Source organism: Hyperolius riggenbachi, chromosome 2 (assembly GCF_040937935.1).
Source record: "Hyperolius riggenbachi isolate aHypRig1 chromosome 2, aHypRig1.pri, whole genome shotgun sequence".
In the NCBI taxonomy this organism is placed as follows: Eukaryota; Metazoa; Chordata; class Amphibia; order Anura; family Hyperoliidae; genus Hyperolius; species Hyperolius riggenbachi.
In genome coordinates, this window is record NC_090647.1 from 527,277,687 (window position 1) to 527,291,081 (window position 13,395).

The 13,395-nt window shown below is 43.2% G+C and overlaps 1 protein-coding gene across 13 annotated transcripts in view; it reads right to left on the reverse strand.

Annotated features, from left to right (window-relative positions):
- The window catches only part of TIAM1 (TIAM Rac1 associated GEF 1), a 497,838-nt gene that overhangs the window by 17,716 nt on the left and 466,727 nt on the right, over positions 1-13,395 (reverse strand). For all 13 annotated transcript variants that reach the window (XM_068270618.1, XM_068270623.1, XM_068270612.1 and 10 more), the window contains 4 exons: positions 11,356-11,535; positions 7,054-7,172; positions 3,552-3,660; positions 1,478-1,536 (listed from right to left, as the gene is read on the reverse strand). In XM_068270618.1, coding sequence (XP_068126719.1) covers positions 1,478-1,536; positions 3,552-3,660; positions 7,054-7,172; positions 11,356-11,535 — 467 coding nt within the window. The remainder of the gene's footprint in view (positions 1-1,477; positions 1,537-3,551; positions 3,661-7,053; positions 7,173-11,355; positions 11,536-13,395) is intronic.

Sequence of the window (13,395 nt, forward strand, 5' to 3'; positions counted from 1 at the left end):
CCAAAAAATCAAAACCTTTTTTTTTCTCCTCCTCCACTTTTTTTCTCCTCACTAACCTTACAGCGACCTCTGTAATAGGCCAATTTAACAAGGGCGAGGACTGTGAACTTAAACAATGTAAAAGTCAATTCTTCTAGAAAATCGTGTGTTGGTTGGGTGCTGGGCCCCGTGCATTCTCAAGTCTTAGCAGAACATATTTCTAGCACAACAGGTCACATTATGTTTAATCCAGTAGTCTGCTTTGTCTGCTATCTGGTGTTGCAGCAAACAGTGGGGAACATTTATCCAGACAGGTACAGAGAAAAGTGAAAGTCCTTTATCAGATTTTAGCTGCTAAAACAAGAATTATGTTTAGTTACTCCGGGCAACTGGTCCACTCTTACTTCAGCTTTTCTTTGCACTAATCTTGATAAATTTATCCTAACGTGCTTTTAACATACCATATTTTTCAGCATATAAGACGCTCTGGATCAGTGTATCCCAACCCTGTCCTCAAGACCCACCAGCAGTGCATGTTTTGTGGAAATCCACAGAGGCAGTTAAACAGCTCTGCTGAGACACAAATTACCTCACCTGTGCATGTTTGTGGTTTTCTGCAAAACATGTACTATGGGTCGGCCATGAGGATAGGGTTGGGGAACTCTGCTCTGGACTATAAGGGCCCGTTTCCACTACAGCGAATCTGCATGCGTTTTCTGCATGCATATTCGCATAACCCATTATAGTAAGTTTCCACTTGTCTGGAATTTGTTGTGCAGAAAAAAATCTGCACAGCAGAACCATCAGAATTCGCTCACAGCACATGCGCTCGCGATTCGTCGGTAATGTAATTAATAGGAAAATGGCAAGCGGTTTAGATTTGCGGTTTTCCATGCGCTATCGTTCGCGTTTTCGTTTGAAAACCCATGTCAATGCATACCGGCATTGTCATGGCTAAAATCGCATAGCGCAAACCGCAAGCGATTCCGCATGAAAATCTGCAACCACATGCAGATTAGTTCACGCGTTTTTTGGCACCAAAATCGCACCGCAGTAGTGGAAATGGGCCTGAGGGCAAAAACCAGGGGGGAAAAAAAATATACTAAACCTGGTGCGTCCATGTTTCAGGAGAGTCTTGTGTTGTGTCTCTCCTGTCCTCCACTGTCCCCATTTGTCCTCTGCTCCCCCCTCCCCCTAATGTGTCCTCCTCTGCCCCCGTGTATAACTATCAGAACCGGCAGCACGGCTCATCTAATCCACAGCTCAAGCAGTGATCACAGAGCTTGCCTCTTCTTCACAGCTCCCCTAGTGCAGGCTTCTGCTCATGACACAATCAGCAGAAGATAGCACTAGGCCCTTTTTTGGGGAGAAAAAGTGCACCTTCTATGCCGAAAAATATGGTAGATGCCAGATGGAACAAGGCAAAGAAAACACATTTAGTGCTGACAAATAGTAATAATAAACTAGATTTGTTCTGTAAAGTAAATTTCACCCTTACCAGCTTCTTCTTTTGTTTGGAGCTGTCTTTGTACACCAGCACCACGGCGGTCTTAAAAACTGGAGAATAAGTAAAAGTGTAATGGTTAGTACTTTCATTAGCTCTACTGAGATATGTACAGTAATGTGTTCCTCACAAGAGACCATTCATGATACCGAACATCAAGAGATATCAAGCAATAATAAGGAATACTCATCACAAATAAAAACTCTATTTAAAGGACCACTATCTTGAAAATGATCTTGCTAATTCGGCCAGTTGGGGGTAGGGTGCACGTGCTGCCCCGTTGCGCAGGACCCACCCAGCCGTGGGAGCACGACGGGGGACCGCGTGCGGCCAGATTGTGCCAACTGGCCGAATTACTGAGTCCTATAGTGAAGGATCCAGGCGGCGGTGGAGGACGGTGAAGGACCGATCAGCCTGAATGGGGGCTGGAGAATGCCCCTGGTATGTATACATTTCTTCTTTTATTACATCTCAAGTACACTTTAAGTACAACAATGCCTATAGACATATTAGGAAGAAAGCTCGGTCCCTATGGCTGTACCCTGTCTGCCCTGGGCAGTAAGCCCCAGTTACGCTTCTGACTATATCAAATGAACAATGTAATGGTGGCCATACATTAGAACGATTATGGGCAGATTCGACCTAGAGACAAATTTATCTCTAATCGAATCTGATAATTTGTCTCTAGGCGAATCTGCCCATACACTACAGGCCGATTCCCGTCCAATTTCAGCATGAAATCATCAGGGAATCGGCTGAGCCGCCGTGTCCGCCCCGCCACTGCCCCCAAAATGTATAAATGTATGTAGTGTAATTTATACATTACCTGTCCTGTAGCAGCTTCCAAACGGTGTCCGTCCATCTTGTGGGTAACAGCCGCATACACGCTAGTGGCGCAAAGCGTCTGACGCTATGTGCCGCCAGCGTGTATGCGGTACCCGGCGAGATGGGCGGAAACCGCGTGGAGGCCGACACCGGACAGGTAATGTATAAATGCACTACACTACAACATACATTTATACATTGCAGCAGCAGGGGTTTTGTCTTCTCGTCGCTTGTTCGCAATTCGGGCCGCCGTATCGCCGCACACCCGACCAACCAACTTCGGCCCGAAATGTTCCAGCATGCGCGATCGACCGTGCGGCCAATTTCTGTCCTTTTGATGATTACACCCACATCTTTGCCTTGAGGAGCGCACTTTTCTATCCATCTAGAATTTCTGTCCTTGTCGCTTTGTCGGTCGGGCATGCACTTGGCAGCACCAATTTTCATCCAATTCGATTATAATAATCAAATTGGATGGTCGATTGGTTGGTTGGTCGGCTAATGTATGGCCCCCTTAAGACTTGAGTATGTTGTACATTGCCATATTATGTAGAATAACTGATAATCTATTTTGCAGTCCACCTGAAAAAAAATATATATTTACAGTCTTAGGTGCAAAATTCAGCAGCAAGCTTGGCTGCTTACACACATCCAATTTTGATTGGCCAATTGTACCACGTCCTTGTAGTATGAGAACTTACCTACGACTCTTATGTTACATGGAGATGGTAAAACTGGTCAATCAGAAATGGACTTGTGAACTGCCCGAGGCTCCCAAAAAACAAAATTTCCTTCAAGCACCAATGCCTCCTCCTTTGGAAAAAAAGGTTCCTGAAAGTTCCACTCCTGACACACATTATAATCACCATACAATTGTACTAGGAACATAATTTAAATGGTGTAATAATCGGGACAAATGGGTAAATAATATTGTGAGTTTTATCTACAGTAGCACTTTTTATTTTTTTAACTATAATAGCTGAAAACGGAGAAATAATTTCTTTCTTTAATTTTATTCTTCTTATGTCCTTCAAAATGCACAGAAAATAAATAATTCTTAGCAAAAAGTGCCATGCAAAGAAAGGCTAATTTAGCATATAGATCATTTTGGTGTGATAAGTAGCGATAAAGTATTGACGAATAAATGAAAGGAGTGAAATGTGAAAATTGCGGTGGTTTTTATGGGAAATAACCTGTGGTAGGGAAATGGTTAATCAATAATATACAAAAAAGTGAGGCCTACCAAAGGTTGCCAGTTCCGGGTCTTTCTTCCACTTCCCCAGTGATTGTGGAGGGTTGAGCCATACAACGGTATTGTGCAGTAATAAATCTCCCATGGATAAGTCTGCCACCTACAACACAACCATATGACTTGTGTTAGCAGAAGGTTCTGTTTCCAGAAAGCATAATAACCACGGCTTGTTGAATTGCACTGCTGTGAGAACGCTCTACACCATTGCTTTCTATGTCCCCAGAGAATATTGAAGAAAAGACGTAACGTTAATTGGAGGTCTCTGCGCAGCAGAAACGAACCAGCATATCGAAGGATATACCTGGGTGTAATACAGATAATGACTAGATTGTCTTCCCATGATGCCTTTGCAATGAATGGGAAGTGGAAACTACAAGTGTCGTCCAGAAAGTAACAACCATTTGACTTATATTATGCAAGGTATTCTGTCTGTGCAATTTATCTGACATTGTCAGGTTAATGTCGTCTCTCCTTGCACCGCTTGTCATGTGACTGCAAAATGCCGGTAACTGTTTGTTCAGCAGCATTTCCCAATCCATCCAACCCATAGGTGAGGAATGTGATGCTACTACAAGAGAGGGATTGACAACCTTGTGAGAAGATATGGGGTGTACATTTTCCCCTAGGTGATCTATTCATACCTAATCAATAAAATGCCTTCTAAGCCACCAGCAAGCAAGCATATAATTGTGACGGAACGTTTCCCCCTTCTTTTTGAATTGCAGAGTGCTAAAAGGTTATTTTTAAACAGAAAATGAATAATTATCTCTTAGGAGAAAACTTAAGAGATAAAGTGAATTGAACAAGGGTCTGTGTGTCTAAAATAAAGGTTTCCTTAATTGATTAAATGAAAACAGCGGTTACTTTCCGGACGACCCTAGTACTGTAAGTGCAGGAGTACTGCCCCTAAATCCTTCTTACTTTATTCCCAACACTTTAAAGGGAACCTTAACTGAATGGGGGGTATAGAGTTTTACTTACCTGGGGCTATTACCAGCCCCCTGCAGCAGTCCTGTGCCCTCGGAGCCGCTCTGGAATCCTCTGGTCCCCCGCTGTCACTTAGTTTCGTTTTTGACGACTCACCAGTCGCCGGCCGCCATGCGTATTATTGGACGCATTCACCAATGCAATTAGCGCTATTGCGGACCGCAACGCGTACAAAAATACGCGTTGCCGCATTCCGCACGCGTAGATATGCGGCAACGCGTATTTTTGTACGCGTTGCGGTCCGCAATAGCGCTAATTGCATTGGTGAATGCGTCCAATAATACGCATGGCGGCCGGCGACTGGTGAGTCGTCAAAAACGAAACTAAGTGACAGCGGGGGACCAGAGGATTCCAGAGCGGCGCCGAGGGCACAGGACTGCTGCAGGGGGCTGGTAATAGCCCCAGGTAAGTAAAACTCTATACTCCCCGTTCAGTTAAGGTTCCCTTTAAAATACAGAACACGTGCATTGTGATATTTCACAGACAAGACTGAAGATAAGGGATGATGAAGAGTAAAGGGGGTGAGGAGAGCTGCATAACTGGGCCTTTCTCAGCTGTTAGGAATAAAGTTGAAAGCTCTAGAGAAGTTGAACTTCATTTGCAAGCACCCTCATCCTTACACATTTATAAGCTGAAAACTAAGGACGTGTGCACTTACTCCAAGAGAAAACTATGCTGAATCTACCTATAAAACCGGAGCAGCAATAAGACAATGCTTACATCGTAATAATCTTGACTGCATTAAAGGGTAACTTTTAGCAAAAATATAAAACTTGTGGGGGGAGGGCAAAAACCCCAGCCGTTTTGGTCAGACAAAAGTTTTGTGATAGGTTGTATGCTCTGAGCTGAATACCAGCCTGAAGCAGATGCAGGGTCTGTCGGCTACAGTAAAGACTAGCTATGGTAGGGGTTAGATTGTGAGCTCCTCTGAGGAGGGTCTCTCCTGACTAGCTGATGCTGCCTCCTAAGGATGGTTTAAATGAAGGGGGGGGGGGGGGGCTGGATAACTGTTGTTGTGTTGCATGGATTAAGGGCGCTGTCTAGAGAAGATGTCTGCAAATTAGTGTGGAAGAGGACAAGGAACTAGAAGGAGCTACACATTAAGCTGTTCTAGGGGGTTGTAACATCCCAAAAATAAAAAAAATTGCCTGAAAAATAGTTGGTATCCCAAGTATATATATATATATGTAACCCCCCACCGTTTTTTTGTAGGTCCCTAAATGCCCCCAATTGTTTTTTTGTACCTGGTTTGCGTGCCTTTGCTGAACTGTGTCAAAAGGATTGTTAGACTTTTTTTTTTTTTAGCTACAACAACAAGCTTATCTCAAACGGCAAATAACAGAAACCTCCCATTTCAGATAAGAGAATGACACATTGGCCTCAATTCACTAAGCTTTATCAAACACTTTATCGAACATTGATAATTTACCTCATTCTCATACCTCAATCTAATTTTGAATTCACCAAGGTGTTCTAGATTTATTTATTGAATGTTTTATCAATAAAACATTCGATAAATCTATAACACCTTAGTGAATTAAAAATTAGATTTTACCCATGAGGTTAATTAGCAAATGTTTGATAAAGCTTAGTGAACGGAGGCCTATGAGAAGGTATATTAATCGCCCAAACTCCCCTCCCCCCCCCCCCCCCCATAAAAAAAAAAAGTTTACACCATGATGTAATCCTGTTATCTAGGTGATGTTTGCAGTGGGAGGGACAGTAATAGATAAAATAAACAGCACATTAACACTGAGTTCGGTAAAAATAACAATGAAGGAAATACAGAAAAGGTTAGAAAATATGTCACTTTTGGCATCACAGATAAACAGTAAAGATGGAAGCCAGCAGATCTATTATTTTCTTTCTTCATATCACATTTCTCTCAAACCTGACAAATGAACACTAAAAACAACAGGATAGGTGAGCTAAATAATTTCTTATTGGATAATTTACTTTTTTCAGTTGATATGGAGTTTCACCCCACAGACGCGAAAAAAAAAAAATTATGATATAACGATTTGTATGTGTAGTACAGCTAAGTAATAAAACATTAGGAGCAGAGACATAAGTCTAATATTGTTTCCAGTACAGCAAGAGTTAAGAAACTCCAGTTGTCATCTATGCAAAAGAGCCATTGAGCTCCACGACTTTCAAACTCGCAGAGAGCTCTGTCTTCTGAAGCTTGCCATCTCAAGTGTCTGGCAGTGTATTCTTTTTTTCTTCAGCAGGGGACAGGTCAAAAGTTCACTGGTCAGCTCTGTAAAATCATTTAGAATGCGGAGTAGTATATAAACTGAAAACATTACAGACTGATGCAATGGTATTAAAAAACCTATATAACTGAAAATAAAAATATGAAAATATTTTCTTTGCTTCTAATATTCTAGCAATTATCTGTACTACACAACCAATTCATGATATCAATTTTTTTCACTTCAGTGTCTCTTTAACTGCTTTCAATGTTGGAAGAGGAGGAAGCTGGTGGAAGTAGATACATGCGTACCTCTTTGATTTCTCCGCTCTGTTCCGCTATGAGTTGATCAAACACTGCGCCGTATTCCTCATGTATCTTCTGCATCTCGTTGATGTGGCTGGCCACTTTGTTCATAGTCTTGATGGCCACTGTAGTAAGCACAAAGCACATGTGATTCAGTGACAATGGCCTCAATTCACTAAGCACTACCGCATTCGGTAATGCAGAAAACAGCTGATTTTACCGAACATGTTGCCAAATGTCAATTCACTAAGGCTGTTACTGCAAGGAAAAGTAAAGTAACCAACTTCACCTCAATAAAGGTCAATTCAGTAAGATTAGAGCATGCAGTTGAACAAGTGAGATGTTCTGTATTTTAAAACCAGACTGGAGTTGTTGGTAACTAACAATCAGCCATTCAGTAAAAGGTAAAAAAGAAACATCCAATAGGAAAATCCAACCTGTCCTACTCCTCATTCCATTGGTGCCGATATACTGCTGAGCAGGAAGTAGAAAGGTTGGTCAGCACACCAGCTTCTCAATGAGCAAAATTTTATGTATCATATGTCAACACTACGGTTAACAATTGTTTCGGGGCCACAAAGGGTCCCCTTCATCAGAACAGTGCAGACAAACCGTATTACAAAAAATGCACCAAACATATATACCTAGTGACATAATAAAAACCACCCCTCATGATAGAGGACACTCCCCCTTCCTTCAAAATGTAAACATCACCTCTTTCCCCGTAAACTAATGATCAAAGATCAAAAACATACATATGATAATAAACATAGTATGGGCATGAGACCACACATAAGGCATAAGTAGTAAATAAAGCATAGCTTATACACATACCCAGATTGATGACAGGATGTCTCCTGTCAATCATATATCATGTTCAAATCCATTGGCTCCCTCAACTCGCGCGAAGCCGCCGTCTCCCGCTGCTCAACCATTATTTCCACCGGGTCTGCCATCGCAACCCCATACCCAGAAGGCAGCTCTCCGTCGCCGACCAATCAGCGCGCAGCAGGTTGAGGACATCCCGCCCTCCGTGTGCGTCACTGGTTGCGTAGGGCCGCGCAAGCGTAGAAAAGCCCGCGTCCGGGTAACCATAGGGACAGTAATGTCCGCAAAGTTGGTTGCCGGCGGCCGCGCATGCGTCAAAATAACCATCGAGACGGCGCCGCTCATTCCGAAAACATCCGCATGGCCACATCCATGCGTGAAAACATCCGCATACAGCAATATAAACGACGCAAAATCGCATAGGCAGGCCGCATCACAGCAACCATGCGTATCAAAAGCACGCATGGATGCTGCCACAGGGACCCGTTTGTAAAAAATTTTGTAAAACGAGCCTGCAAGAATAAGAATACTGCTGAGCAGGACATCAGAAAGTAGAAAGAAAAAAAAAAAAACATGATGCAGGAGCAGCACACATTCATAAAGGCTTTCCTAAAGGGGAAACCCTTTAGACATGAATTTTTATAGACTGATACAGAGAATAAGAGGGACTAGAGCAAGGGCGTCAAACTCAAATAAAAATTGGGCCAATACTGAACACTGGGACCAAGTTGCGGGCAAACTTCAATGTATAGTGGCCACCTCCCTTACTTATAAAGTTCCCTGGTGTCTAATGAACCCCCTTTCCACCCCTAAACATTGGGTCTAAGGCCTCCTCTCCCCCCTATACTATTCTCCCTGGTGTCTAATGGCCCCCTCCCTCCCCTATACAGTTCCCTGGTGTCTTACGCCTCCCCTCTCCCCTATTAAGTTTCCTGGTGTCTAGTGACCCCCTCCCATCCCTATACAGTTCCCTGGTGTCTAGTTCTTTCACCCTTCCTCCCCATATAGCTTCCCTGGTGATCAAGGCCTTCAACTCCAATATAGCTTCCCTAGTGGTCTGTAGTGGGCCAAACATAATGCAAAGTGGGGAAACCACTTGTGGGCCAAATTTGATGGGCAGGCCAGAGTTTGACGCATATAGACTAGAGGAGTCGTGCAGTCTAAAGGGATACTAGGCCTTTTACTATTGTCACGATCAGAAGCAGCAACTTGAAAATGAACGGCTCATGGCAGACCACTTGTACCAGAAGAATCATCATAGATCTGTCCAGAAATGGGAGATCATCACCATAGCAGCTTACTACAGAGACCTACACTACAGCGGATTAGACTTCTACTCTTTACCATTCAGGTCATATTGAGTTGAAGCCAATGACCCAGATTCCCGCTATACAGAGTTAAAGCGTACCTGAGATGAAAGAAAAAAATAATTCATACATACCTTCCTCCAGCCCCCTTCGGCCTGATCTCTCCCCCACCTCCTGGATCCTCAGTAAGGGCTCCCGGTAACTTCGGCAGACACACAACACTCGCGGCCCGCTCGACCGCACTACGCGTGCCGAAAGTTACCGGGAGCCCTTACAGAGAACGAAGGAGGCGGAGGATGGTGGCGAGAGATGGATCAGGCCGAAGCCCAAGGTATGTATGAATGTTTTCTCTCATCTCAGGATCACTTTAACAGCAAGCAGGCGTCTGCACTGCCTGTTCCTGACCACACACTCCTACTAGATGCATCAGGTGATTTCCAGCTCCGGACTGTCAGGATGCAATGCAAAACTCAGCTAGTGTGATATTAAACACTCATTAATATACATGGAGTATATGAAGGTCGTCTTGTCCACTTTGAAGTCCATCTGTCTCCGTGAACTGGATAAGCTGAATAATTATACATGACCTCATAGCCAAGAAATAGACTCCTGATGCCAGTCTGAGGCTGTAAGCAGCAATAAGTCATTCATGCGCTGATAGATTGGAGAAAACCATTAGTGATGTCATGCAGGTGGGTGGAGCTGGCTTCTGAAACACTATCTGATAAGAAAAGTATCTGCAGTATGTCACTTGCTAAGTGTATGTAGAAAAAAAACAAAAACCTAATCGCACTCAACATGTGCAGAAAGTTCAAATTCAATGCAGAGTCCCTAAAGGAACAATATCACTCTGCATTCTTCACATCACAAGTCTTCCAGGTTGCGGATACAAGGTGTAGACATAATTCAGAATCTATCTCTATTCCGTGGCTGTTACAGTACGGATTTGTCGTAGATTGCTCTTGATAAAATTACAGATTGCGGTTTAATATTCATTCAATGCCTTGCACCTGATGTCCGTGTACATTGTGTGCCTCTGAGGAAGGGGCTTCAAGCTGTGAAACGCGCGTCAGGCAGTCTTTTTTGTGAATTGGATTTCTGGATTATGTCTACTCCTTGTAGCCGCAACCTGGAAGACTTGTGATTTGAAGAATAAAGAGCGATATTGTTCCTTTAGAACCCCTCTTTTTCTGCTTGGACTTTTGTATACATTGTGTATTTGTATGGGGTGGAACCGCATATGTATTTTATTCAGGCTATTCTGAAAGTCCCTGAAGGGTTAGACAAATGGAAGGCAGTGGGTGATAGAAGGTTTAGACACAAAGTAGGGAGTGAAGGTGGGTTTAGGCACAGGGCAGGGGATGAAGTGGTTAGGCACAGGGCAGGGGATGAAGTGGTTAGGCACAGGGCAGGGGATAATACTGGGGTTTGGCACAGGGTAGAGGATGAAGCTGGGGTAAGGCAGAGGGCAGGGAATGCTGATGTGGTTACACATAGAGCAGGGGATAAAGTTGACAGAGGCGCTTGGCATAGTACCAAACCTGTTTTTGTATATGCTCCATATTATTGCCTGAGGAAGCGGGTCACTCCCACGAAACACGTATTTTACGGGAGTATGTAAATAAATTGTTTTGATGAAAATTGCTCGGCATTTTCTTGTGTCTGCCTGGAGGAGGTAAGTCCACCTTTACCTCCTCATTTTTAACGTTTTACATCTTTTTATCCTTCTGGCGCTTCTGTATCCATACTACGTTAGGGGATAAAGCTGGCGTAAGGCATTGGGCAGAGAATGCTAAATGGGTTAAGCATAGTGCAAGGGGATGGCACTGGGATATGAAATAGGGCAAGAGATGAAGGCAAGATTAGGGAAAGAGCAGGGGATGAAGCTGGGGTTAGGTACAGTAGGAAAAGAGACTGGGGTTAGAGGTTAGTGATGGGCAGTAGACCCAGGGTGGGGGTTAGGATAGGGATAAGCACGAAACAGAAGGTGATGATAGTGTTAGGGGTGACAATAAGGTTAGGCCATGTCAAAGACAGTTTAGCTTGGGGGAATTTCTGAAAGTTGAGAGAGAGACCTCAGTCAACCTAACAATGTGAGCGCAAATGATCAGGTGTGGAGATTAATCCTGTAGAAGGCCGATGTATGGCCGCTCAGCGTCCCCTTCAGTCTTACCGTCCAGGTGGTAGTGCTCCTCACTTTCAGCATCGGTCAGTGAGAAGAGCTCTTTCAGCAGCAGGGGGTACTTCAGGATGCGCTGGATGGGTTTGATCAGGTAAGACTCCAGCGTTGACGAGTGCTGCTGCTTCGGGTTCTGAGCATCCAGGAACGCCTTGAAGTTCTGGTCTGTTTTAGCTGCAAGAACAAGAATTACATTAAGCCAATGTGACAGCCCCCCAACAGGCAATATAATAGAAGACCAAGACGTGAGCTTATTATAATCCGCCAATACATTTAGGCTAATTAGGCAGAAAAATCTCTTTGATCTCGGACTATATAAAACAAACACGGCAGCTGAAGCGTATCGGCATTGCGCAACCTGCTCGGTTTATACAGTACAGCTCTCCCCATGCATTGTGTTACTGCAGCTATTATAGCAGCAGGGGGGACCATGTTCCTGCAAACACAAATATAGGTCAAATACACTGGCACTTTACACTCTGCAGACTCTCAATACATTATAATGGGCTAAACCAGGCATGTGACAAGCGGTGTTCTGACTGGTACAAGATTAGAGTATTACACCACCTCTGATATTTAAAGTGGGATTAAACTTGCAAAATTAAAATTTCAGTAACTGCTCTTAGTTACATAATAAAATATTTGAAAGCATTCCCACACATTCCCTGTGTTAAAAAAAAACCACTTTATTTTCACTGTAGAGCAGGAGAAGCTTGCTTATCTCTTGTCATCGGCAAAGGCAAATTTAATCATTGACAGCTGAGGCTCTCTGAGGAATGGGTCTTCACTGCCCCTCCCTTGGCTGTAGAGACACATCGTCCTGGAATCAGCTGAGTCACTACAGCAGAAAAAGAGGGAGGCGGAGTGAAGGCCTCAGAGAGCTTCAGCCGGCAATGATTATATTTGCCGATGACCAGTGATAAAGTTTCTTCTGCTCTCTCCAGTGTAAATAAAGGTTTTTACACACAGAGAATGTGTGGGGATGCTTTTAAATGTTCTTCTATGTAACGTAAAGCTCACTTGAACTGAGAGGAATATGGAGGCTGCCCTATTTACTTTCAAGGAACGGACTTACTAAATAAAGGAATCAGAGGGAAAAAAATTCCAACCGTGGATTCAAAAAGTAAAATGGGACGCATGACTGACCGCTTGGCCCACAGTGTCCCCCTTGCGAACGGGCTATGCGGATTCCAGTCAATTGCTAAGGTGCGTACACAAATCTAGTTTTGATTGGCTACTTTTAACGTCCATGTAGTACTGTATACGAGCTTACCCACATAATCTCTTCAAAGTATTCTACATCTGTTGGCCCTCCTACTACACGGAGGTGGTAAAATTGGCTAGTCAGAATTCTTTGTACGCACCCTAAGCTTCTGAAGATGGCTATAGTGAGTAGGTGGCTACACTGTTTTGTTTTCAACAAGTAGAATCAAAAATGTCTAGGGATGGTTTTCTAGGACAACCTTAAAAACTCAAATAAGTATTCTAGTAATATCTAAATTAACAGCTACGTCAACCCAGATTACCATATAAGGGTCATATATGACCCTCTACCTATTTACCATTAACCCATTAAGAGCCAAAAACAATAATGCACTGCTTTTGTCTTCAACCGGGAGAACTCGTGTTGTACTGTGCTGTAAATTATTGCCTTGCTTTGATCTCTCTCTCCAAGCAGAAAACATAGAAACTGAAAGCAAAAGTCCTCTGTTATTGTCTCACACTGCCCCCTAGTGACAAGTGGCCATAAATATACATTACAGCAACACTAATTAGAAGCTAGAAAATCTATCAAAGAAGAAATACAAAAGTGCCAAAATAAATTGGCCTGGAGCACTTGCAAGTGTTTAAATAAATTGGCTGCTAAAGGGTTATAAGCTGACATAAAAAATGTGATTTTTTTTTTTATGAATTAAAACACGTTTTAAGTATTAAAAACAATGCAGATTGCCTGGCTGTCCTGCTGATCCTTTTCCTCTAATACTTTTCGCAACAGACCCTGAATATGCATGTCGATCAGATGTTTCTGACTGA